The following is an 11497-nucleotide window of genomic DNA, read 5'->3' as shown; positions in this document are numbered from 1 at the left end:
AAAAGTCCCTTTTTAGTTTTGATCTACAGTTTTTTGTCTCAGCGTATTTAGTGAGCTGCCATTAGTGATTGGTTACACTGAGTGGGTACACTGAGCTACCCAACCTCACCTCTACAGGGTGAGCGGTTGTGAACAACTCTTGCAGAATTCAAGATGTGCCATTTTGCACAGAAGGAGGGCTGAAAAAAAGACTCTGCTGCCTGTTCTTAGGTTCATTCTAATTTTACCAGAAGCATCTGCACCCATGTGAATTCTTAATGTTATGCTCACAGGTGCTCTGAGAAAAGTCCAAGCAATGCTGGGAAGGCACTCTAAGTGCATTGGCTGCTGCTTATGTGTGCTACGAACTGAACTGTGCAAGAATCTTCAGGAAGAAAAGCTGGATTTTAAATGAGTGAAATGAGAGTCGTTTAGCAAATGTGGCTCATTCCAGTCTTAAACAGATTCCATTGGCAACATAATGTACACTAAAAATATATATCAAGCAGTCATCAAAGTATATTAGAAACTTTTATATGAAACACTGTCTTTTTTAGTTTCAGTATCTCACAGAAGTGAGTACATTTTTAAATTTTTTTATGGGACAACACTGTTGAAGTGAAACTTTGATATATAGAATATCAAACTATAGAAACCAATCTTTGACATATGTACACACATATAAATGTATACTCTTCAACTAAACTGTCTGCACTTGGAAGCTGAATCAGATTTGCTGTCTTGCTGTCTGAACTGAGACAGAAAGTCATGTAATAATCTTTGTTTATTTCCCCAAACCTACAAGTTCTTTTACCAATATTCCAGTCTAACCCATTTTTAATGCTCCCTCTGGGTTTAGCTTTGATGCCTCTGAAAGTAAAGCATCTAGCACATAATCTCAGTCTCATCCTTGCAGAAGCAGCTCCCTCTGTGGCACATATCTCATATACTGTAACCACATACATGATGTTGATAAGAGCTGCATGCTACGCTGGCCTAGTTACAGATGTGCCCTGTTCATTACAGCTCAGCTTTATCAGCAAGCCTGCAAAATGCCACCATCACCATAGAGCTGAAGTAGTTTAGAGATAAGAGTTTAGCTATTTGTTGATTCATATGATCAGTTTTGATCATTCCAACAGCCTTTACACCATCTTTTCATTTATTTATGTAAAACCAGAATGTCTAAAATAACATCAAGAGCAAGAAACACAGGATAATTTGTTCTAAACCGGCACTGCCACCTGGTGTCTCCTTCTGTTCCTTGCATTTACTGTTCCCACCACACTATTGCAAGTAAAAAAAGGAAGCATTCATTGGATGACGCCATTATAATGGAAATGCAACATAAGGTAGAGGTCTGCAAGTTTAATAGTGTGTAAGAGTTAGATATGAAATCGTATTTTGAGAAAATGTTTCTGGCTTGGAGTCAGAGAAGAAAAGACTTAACTGTTAATGTCAGCCAGATACATACTGAATGGTTCATGGCTGTCTTTTAGCCTTAACCATTTAATAGTACTGTTGTTGTCTTTTATTTTTGGTCATGTGCTGAATTCTGGGTGTTTTTTCAACCACATGAACAACAACAACAACAAAATATTACCTAACTTCTAAAGCAAAGGTAAATAAATCCAATAAGCAGCTGTTATATTGTAAAAAAAAAAAAAAAAAGAAAAGAAATTACCCTGGTGTCAGTTATAGGGTTTTATATATCAGGATGTAATTTAAAATAGAAATAAAGTGGTCCTTAACAGGTCTTAAACTAGGTAAATACAATCTGATTAATAAAGGCAAATGATACATTCCAAGACATCACTATTTATTTAGCAAAAACAACAACAACAAAAAACAAGATAAGCTGTTAAAAAGCAATGTATAAGGATTTAGGTTGGATAAAAATAAAACAGGACATGAAGTTAACTAATACAGAACATTTAACTTCAACTAAACAATGAACACAAGTCAACCAAACATAGCCTCAATTGTACATATGAACTAACATAGCATAACATTAGAGTCCACAAAGTAGAAGAGTTTTTAGCACAAGTATCTGGTCCTTCTGAAATGGGACCTTTCTTGTTGTCCATGTTACAGATAAAAATTTAACAAGCAGATACAAATACAATCACCAACAATCCAGTTCTGTCACACGCATTCACATGTTCACAAAAACACAAAACTGTACCGTTAGGATTAGCCGTCTTTGTAGTTGCATTTACGTATTGCCATTTCATAAAAGGTTGCATCCTAAATCCCTCCAACTGCTTAAGGAGAGAAAGGACAAGTCTCAGACACAAACACTAAAACACCAGGACCATGACCTGGAAATAAACCCATAGTTAAATCCTGAAATGATGGCAGTCTTGTCCCACGGCACCTGAAGAGAAAAAGAGACAGCCCAAAGTCACTATAACCTGACCCAACTAAACTCTTAAAATCTAATCCTAAATGCAGGGAGCATGTCTGTCTCTTACTTTTACTTGTTTTTTTTTGTTGGTTTCACAAGAGAGTTATCTAAAAAAAAATCTGTATTTCTAAATGTAACACACATGTACAGCATGTAGATAGCAGAATATGCAGAGAAGCAAATCTGCAATAAACTGAGAAAGAAAATTCCCCTAACTTTAAAAAAAAATGTTGAAAGTTTGAGTCAAAGCACAGAACAAGTGGAGCGAAACCTACAAGCAAACTTACATGACGAAAAGAACAGCAGAGCACCAGGGCTGTCAGCAGCTGTCTGTGTTTGTGTGCAGGGGAGCATTGTTGTTGTCATGACTACTGATGATTGATTAAAGTTCTTTTGGTGGCATTAATGAACATGAACTTATTTCCTTTTCTCTAGCACTAAAATTACTTTTACATTTACACACTTACTTTTACACTTACTACCATAAAATCACTATCCGTTGGGTTTTTATCCATGGACGATGTATTTTCTACAACGATTACATCACAACTAGAAAAGTTGAGCACAATGTGTATTTTTTTTCTCCCAACTGTTTCCAAAAAGTATATTTTGGTTGCCCAATGTCACCAGTATAACACAAGGTAAGGCAAGTTTAAGGCACATTTCACCACCAAGATCATTCAAAGGGCTTTACATGAAATAGTGTCGAGGAGGCATTAATTAGTACAATAAAACACACTCAAACAGAAAAACAGATATCAAATAAAAAGCTAAAATATAATAATATACATAAAATTTTAGGAAAAAAGTTACAGTAAAAGGAATTGGCAATTCTTTTGATAAACAGCAGAAGCAAATAGACTGTGTGAATGCCCAAACATCACGCCTCCATTAAAATAAAGTGTAAACTCGTGAGATTAATTCCAGAATCCAACACTGTCTTCAACTTTCTTGATGTCTCTTCCCTGTGGTTTTTATTTGATGGGTGTTGGGAAGATACAAGTGTCCTTGAAGCTGCTGTTTGTTCAGATAATCCAGTGGCTATTTGACTGTTGCGACCTTGCATGTTCAAATTTGTGTTGCACATAAACACATAGCAAATGTGAGAAATCTGGCCGTCACCCAGTCTTTAAGAATATTTTCTATCACTTGGTCTCATACTCTTATCAGTTATATTCTCTCTTGACTTGATGGCTTTCACACATTTTTTTTTTAACTTCCACCACTTTACAACAACTTTGCTGAATTAACCATTTGGGTCAGTGTGCCAGACATTTGATGATGGGCAGTAACAAGAAATGATGGGACAGAGAAAATGTACAAGAACAGAGAGTCTGTTTTGTACCTGTAAATCTCAGCTCTGGAGTGTCATTTGTCATCAGATGGAGAAACGAAAAAGGAAGTAATGCTGTTACTGGCAAAAAGCTTCCATTATGAATTATTTTCCCATCTTGCTCAATTTCCTCCTGGTTCCATCTGGACCCTACTGAGGCAGCCAGTCTATTAGAGCTGGCCCATTTGGTGCAGCCAAAAAAAGAATGTGACTGCGCTTCCATGCCTGTGCTCAATACACATTGTTACCAGCCTCTCCTCTCCTTGTAAGTATGACACCACACTCAAGGGTGTAATGTCACCTGACATGATTGCATTAGGAGTGATCCATCAGATAATTAGTGACCAACAGGCCACATAAGATAGCTGAGGGAATGGTTTCATTACCACTTCAAGATTATAAAATGACAACAGAGTGTGAAATCTCAGATGAAGAAGAAAACAAGTTTTTGTGAATGAAAGATGATAATGTATCTTTTCTTCTCATCTAAGATCTGTGTTGCCTTCTGACAGTATCAATGCTCTACGTGCCATATTTCTTGCAGTTACAGAAGCTTCTCTATGCTCTGTCTAAGCTGGATCTCTTCGAAGGTTCTGTTTGATAATTGTTTAATTTCTTTACATTGAATAAAGGTTACAAAACATCTCCAAATATTTGGACCTTTCCAGTTCAACACACAACACAGTCAATTAAACATCGTTGTTCTTCTCCCAGAAGTGGTCGACAAACATTATAATAGTAAATTGACCCTGTGTGACTAAAGATCAACCTGAGACCTCTATCATTAAGAAAAAAGTCAATATTTTTGAGTCAAAAAGAAAATATCAGCGTATCTGTTTATGAACTGACACTGAGCAGAAAGAGATGATTTTTGTGCAGAAGTAAGACTTGTTTGTCTTTTTATGGCATTCTTTTCCATGTTTTTGTTTTGCAAGAGTATAAAAAAGTGTTTGTCAAAACTTAGTTTTTTGTTTTTTTTAAAAAAAAGTCATTCTGAACTCATGCTTTTCTGGTTTTCTTTCTATTTTTGACAACTTGTTTGTAAAATATCTTTTCAAGGAAAACATTAATGGGATTAATGTGAAGTTGCAAAAGGAAACCTCCTGAAAATTAAACATAATTGTTGGTAATTCACTTATATTCGTACAAACACTTAATGAGCAATGATCTATAGCACATTCGGGATTCTTCAAATTTTCACACACCTCCATTTAAATACTCTACTACCTCTACAAATGTTTGCAATATATGTGATGTACACTGTAGAACTGCTTACAGGAATAGTAGATTATTCACTTTTTGTTTAAACCCTAATCCTTACATTTTGCATTGCATAAACACTGCAAAAGTTTGGCTGTAAACTCACTCCAAATGTACACTACAGAGAAACTGCAACAGAGAGGACATCCAGTAATATCTGTTTAACTATGAGTCAGAGGAAACTGAATTTTAAAGGATGACGAGATTTAAGAAAGATTAAATTTTATCTTCAGTTAACTTTTGTTTTTTAAAATTTCCCACTTCAGTTTGATTAGAATCGTAGAAATAATCTAAATTCAGCTAAATTAGATCAATGCAAATCAGATTAGTAAATGAATAGCTGTAATGCACTACTATATAAAACCCCATCATTTACTTGAAAAGGCTTTTATGAAAAATGTGGCTATGAGAATAGTTTGGCTGAAGGACACAGCCTCCCTAATTATTGATTTTTGCCAATAACCTGGGTCAAAGCCCACAAGTTGTCTGACTCAGTTGACTGCTAATACATGAATAGTAACATCAACACTTCGCATTTCAATATGCATAGACACAGCAGTGGCATAAATAGATAATCAATCAACATTATAATGGCCACAGAGTTTTTACATCAGCAGTGCAGAGTTTAAGAGACTAATTGGGTCCTCTGTAGCATCTGTGAGACAGAAGTCCATAATTTCTATCACTTTCCTCATCTAACTTCACCCTTCTTGTATTTATTAGCAAGATGTGAAGCATATGAAGCAAGTTGACTTACTTCTCCAAACTCAAAAATGCTAACAGAAACCATTAGGTTTTTTATGGCCTCTTGGTTAAAAGCGCTGTTCATGGTCAGGACAGCACCTTGACTTTGCGTTCAGGATTGCCCAACAATGACAGTGAGAGATTTCAGGTGACTGATTAAATTCACCTGAAAAAAAGAGACCCTTAATGAGCCAAATTCTGACTGAGAACACAAACTCATAAGTCTTTTAGCTTTTCATTTTTTCAAAATTGTTGTACAGTATGATTCCTTCATTAAAATATGTAAAAATATTGAGTAATTGGATTATCTGTATAAAAATGATTACCAGTACCATTACCAGATTACCAGTATAAAAATGGTTTGTTTGACAGCACTCTTTGGAATGACTAATAAATAGTATGGAAATATTAGCTGTTCACTGCAGACATGAGAAGGATATGACCATGGCTGAGCCAGAAACCGCTCATAAAATAAACAGTGTGAGACTTGATTTCTCAATATGTCTCATTATGGTGTTTTTCTGTGCGACAGGTAGCTGTATGGGGTATATAGGTTATTTTTTTCTTCTGGTTGTTCTTATTTGAATATAGCAGCCATGTAGAAGTATATCATATGTAACATTTGATGAAATGAGAAAAGGAATTTTTTCTAATATTAAATTTCCTGAATGGTTGCTTAGACTAATTCAGTAGGAGCAGAGGTGTCCGTAATACCCATTATATATTTCCAGATGTTAACTTTTTTTTTTTTTTTTATGTAACTCTAACTTTATACACAAAACAGACATTTTTATCATTCAGTAATGTGGAAAAGAAAAACAGTTGAGAATAAAAGCCAACTCAAGTTGTGGTTGTGGGAGTCAGTTAAATTGTTTATTAATATTTAGAATAAAATATTTTAAAAGGAAAGGTGTCCGGTCCGTCCGTTAACAGATTAGAAAATTATGTGACAAATGCTCATTTGCATATTTTAGGAGTCTATTATCTGGTCTCGTCCTAGAGGAATATTGTCTCAGTCATAGTAACAAGATCTCATCGTAGTCAGCAAATTTGGTCAAATTTACACGTGAAATAAACACATGTGGATTGAATATGTAAGTTGTAGGAGCAATAAACTGCTGCTGAGGTTTGTAGAGAATGAGAATGAGCGCCGACAGCTGAATTACATGAGTGATAATGGCTTACTTGGAGGGGCGGGGACAGGTATATTCCGAGGCACAGGGTGAACTCTAAAAAATGTTTTTTTTTTCCCCGACAGAAACAACGTCCAGCGCGTGCGCTTCAGTTGACGCTGCTGTAAGTTTGCTCGCCCTCGCGGAGGCTTGGCACCTGCTGAGTGCAGGAGGCAGGAGTTTGGAGGAGAGCAGCTTGGGGACACTCAGTGGCATTTTCTGACAGGCTGACGAGACGCACCTTTATCCTGCTCACTATCTCAGAAGTAGAGAATTAAAAAAGCTTTTGTTTTCCAGAGGAGAGAGCAGTCCTGAGGTAAGGAGTTTCCTGCAATCTGATTTAGGCTATTTAACGTTTTCTGCAAAAGCATATATATTATTTTGAAGAATGATTTTGATTTTAATGAAAATACTGTTTACTGTTTCATACACTATTGATCGTTTGATTATCATTGCTATTATTAATCGTCATAAAGCTTATCCAAGTTATACATGGACTTTAAAAATTATTTTAAATGTTCATTTTTCTGTTTTAAATCGGATAAAAATCGGAGCAAAACCACCTTTCAAGCAGATTCTACAGAAAAACACACATTTATATACAGTACACACACACACACACACACACACATACATATATATATATATATATATATATATATATGTATATGTGTGTGTGTGTGTGTGTGTGTGTGTGTGTGTGTACACTGTATATAAATGTGTGTTTTTCTGTAGAATCTGCTTGAAAGGTGGTCTTGCTCTGATTTTTATGTGTATATGTGTATATATATATATTATATACATATATATATATATATATATATATATATATATATATATATATATATATATATATATTCGTATACATATTACATATATACAAACGTGAGTGTCAGTGTGTGTCAGACGTTTGATTTCCAATATTCCTGTTATTCCTTAGATTGAAGTCCAGTCATGTCAGCCAATCGGAGCTCAGACTCAAGCTGCAGGCCAGAGGTCAGAACCACCAACAACACCTGTTTCCATAAAGAACTGTCTGTCACAGCGTCTGTCATCTCAATGGCTGCCGGCATCTCGTCCAACAGCATTGCTCTCTTTATTTTGCTGAAATCCTACAACCGCCTCCGCATCAAGTCCAAAGCATCCTTCCTGCTGTTTGCCAGTAGCTTGGTAATAACAGACCTGCTGGGCCACCTCATCAATGGCTCCTTGGTGCTTTATGTCTATTGTTACCAAAGGAAGTGGGAGATTTTTGACCCTCATGGCATTATGTGCAGCATCTTTGGGGCATGCATGGTGTTCTATGGCCTGAGCCCGTTGTTTCTTGGAAGTGTCATGGCTTTGGAGCGCTGCATCGGGGTCACCCAGCCCATCTTCCACTCCACAGCACTGACTTCCCATCACAGTAAAAGGCTTCTAGGTTTTATCTGGATACTAGCTGCCCTGGTGGCTTTGCTGCCTGTGCTGCTACAGAGGCCCTATGAGATTCAGAGCTCCAGGAGTTGGTGTTTCTTCCAGATGGAGCAGCCAAAGGACTGGCTGGATGTGCTGTTGCCTCTGCTTTTCTCTGTACTGGGTCTGCTGGCACTGATGCTTTCCTTTGTATGCAATACACTTGCAAGTTGTGCTTTGCTGCAGAGTAGACTGCGCCGCAAACTATGCTCAAGAGGCACCTCTCATCACATTGAGATGATTTGCCAGCTCCTCGCAATCATGCTGGTTTCCTGTGTGTGCTGGGGCCCATTACTGGTAATAATATCTCAATGCAACTTCAACTTAAGTTTTGTAGAACTGGTGTGCAGTAGCACCACAATGGCTTTTTTCCATTATCTGTGTTAGTTACATGTTCTCTGCAGATCTTTAAACCAACTTTAGTGCCATCTTTATAGATTTTTAAATATTCCATAGTTTGTATTGGTGGTTTTAAAAGAGCTTTGAAATAGGACAGTAATCTGGAAGGTTTTGTTATTTGTTACTTTGAGAAATGTTACTGAAGTTAAAGGTTTAAAACCACTCACAAGAAAGGTGAATAACATTGATAATTTCCCAATTGTACTTCTTTAGCTTATAGGCTGCAAGTGAACAGTTAGATCTTGAAATTGATGTGCTGGAAGCAGGAAAAATGGGCTAGAGTTCAGGTCTGAGTGACATTTAGAAAATATAAAATTCTGATGGCTACACAACAGAGCACTTCCACATCTCATGTGGTGGGAACTATACTACCTAACAATTGAAATCTAAGAAAAGGCAGCAGAGGAGCAGGCTACACAATCAAAGATGCATTGGGACTGAGAACCAGCAAACATATGTGGCCTCTTTTCAAAGAAAAGCTGCTGCAGACTGCTGAAAACCTTGTTGCTGGCTTTGATAGAAAGGTGGGAATGCTAGAATGCAAGAACTGAATGAATCAGAATGTCTGAGTGTCTGTGCATCATTTACAAGGGAAAGAAATGGCTGAAAGATGCAATATAGTATGCATAAAAGCTTTTGGAGGTTTTATGATACAGCCGTTCTCCCTGATGGTTTCTTTGAAGAATGATAATATGCTCCGCTATCCTGCAAAATGTTCTCATATTTTAAAGATAAGAACAAAATGATCAAGGTGCTAATTGGCTATCCAGAATTCCCAACTCTCAATCTGACTTCACCACTGTTAGATGTGCTGCCAAAACAAATGATCAACACCTCATTTTTACAGGCCTTAAAAAAAGTCAGCTGCTAACATCTTGTTCCCTGGTAATGCAGGAAAATGTACTAAGAATTGTATTGTGTGTGCCTCAGCAGGTCAGAGCATTTTTGGTGGAATGTATCACAGAGAGAGTTGGACTAAAGAAAATGGTGATCTATAATACTGCTTTAACAAATTTATTTTACAAGGGATGAATTGAGCTGATGATTAAAAGAGTATCAGCGATTCAGTGTGGTGAGCAGGCAGACAGGTCCAGTGGAAGCAGTTGTGAATTTTAGATGGGAAATCTTAAGATGAGTAGTAAAGTTTTGTTTAGTTGCAGAAAATACAAACAAGACTGTAATAACTAGAAGCCAGTGTACCACATTGCTGCTGCAACATTTCAGCATTACATGACAGTTCGCCTGGGATTTATAAGCAGGTTTGGAGCATTAGGCCTGATTCCTTTCAACTGTGCAGGTTAATTAAAAGACACGCACATGCACACGCACACGCATGCACACATACACATACACACCAGGAGAAGACAGCACAAGCTACAAAAGAGAAAGGGAAAAACACAACAGGGGATTTATTATAGTACAGGGATGGACCTACACCAGGAAAATAGTTTCAATTCTGTGGCTGACAAAGGCGTGACATATTTTACTATTTTTTGTGTTGCATCTTTGTCTTCAACAAGTTAAGAAAACACAAAACAAGAAACAATATGTTTTGTAGTGCGTAACATGGAATCCTGGTAATGTCACTATTTTCAATAACATTTTGTTAAAAAGTGTTAATGCAGTTTTTGTCCAATTAGAAAAAATCATTCCAGCTTAAGGGTCACCAAACAAATTTATTTCAAATGATTGTTATTGCTTCTTTTCCTTCTATTTTAAAGTGTTGACTGAAGAATATGCACAAAATCTTTCCTCAGTAAGTCATTTCTGTTGTAAATTAACTTGACCTTTTTCATTGCTGTTCATTATTCTGTGAATACCCCTCCAGATTCATATCCTCCTGCTAAGTACCAGAGGCATAGGTGAGTCTACGTGTTTCAGTCTGCTGACACTGGTACGCATGGCAACGTGGAACCAGATCTTGGATCCCTGGGTTTACATCCTGCTGAGGAAGGCTGTTTTGAGGAAGATCTTCATGTTGTTTCAGAGCTGCTGTGGATCAAAGCATCCTAACATACCCAGCTGGCGGTGCAGTATATTTGATAGCTCAGCAGTAATCGGCAAATCTGACTGTCACTGCCTTAGTAGACTAACTCTACCAGACACTGCCATCAAATCCATCACTTGAGCCCTGGTCTGAGAGGATTAATCTGACAGCATCTAAGTAGCACATACATGGGATGCATCTCCATGCCCCCCTAACAAAGATAACATGAACTGGCATTTGATTGTGCTATGTTATGAGGTATGAAAAGGTTTTTCTGTGGTGTGCATCAGTAACTCTGAACAAAATCTGCCATTTTTCTTTCTTTCTGTTAACTTGTCTTTTTAAGTTGTTAAAATGTCACTGGATTACAATTAATATCAATGGTTTATGTGATTAATGTGATGTGCATGCTGAGCAATCACAAAAATCTGCAGCACAGTGCAGAGCAGCGTTAAAATAGCTGAGTTGTGATAATGCTTTATTGTTTCACTCTGGGTGGAGGTGTAAATGTCTCCTTGTTTTAAATTACAGCACAGAGATCATACAGAATGATTACAGTCCAGTCTCTGCTTTTTTGATGCAAATGTTGTACATATTGTTGTGTTGTCATGTAAATTATGATCAAATAAGAACCATAAATCTCTGTCAATCTGATCTTTTATTTCTATTTATGTTTTGTCCAGAGAAAAAAACAATAGATCTTATACCAGTACAATGTAAATAGAATGTGAACTGAAGAAGACAGGTCTAATGGTTTCAGGGCA

The 11497-nt window shown here is 36.9% G+C and overlaps 1 protein-coding gene across 1 annotated transcript; it reads left to right on the top strand.

The window, feature by feature from the left end:
• Window positions 1–7849: 7849 nt before the first annotated feature.
• Window positions 7850–10874, top strand: ptgfr (prostaglandin F receptor (FP); the record flags this gene model as incomplete). The annotated part of the gene is made up of 2 exons (XM_079245663.1): window positions 7850–8644; window positions 10575–10874. The coding sequence occupies 2 exons, from the start codon at window positions 7850–7852 to the stop codon at window positions 10872–10874; spliced, it is 1095 nt and encodes a 364-aa protein (XP_079101789.1).
• Between the last annotated feature and the right edge of the window lie 623 nt (window positions 10875–11497).

This window comes from Telmatherina bonti, assembly GCF_933228915.1.
Source record: "Telmatherina bonti genome assembly, chromosome: 8".
NCBI classification, from domain to species: domain Eukaryota; kingdom Metazoa; phylum Chordata; class Actinopteri; order Atheriniformes; family Telmatherinidae; genus Telmatherina; species Telmatherina bonti.
This window is presented reverse-complemented; position numbering and strand designations above follow the sequence as displayed.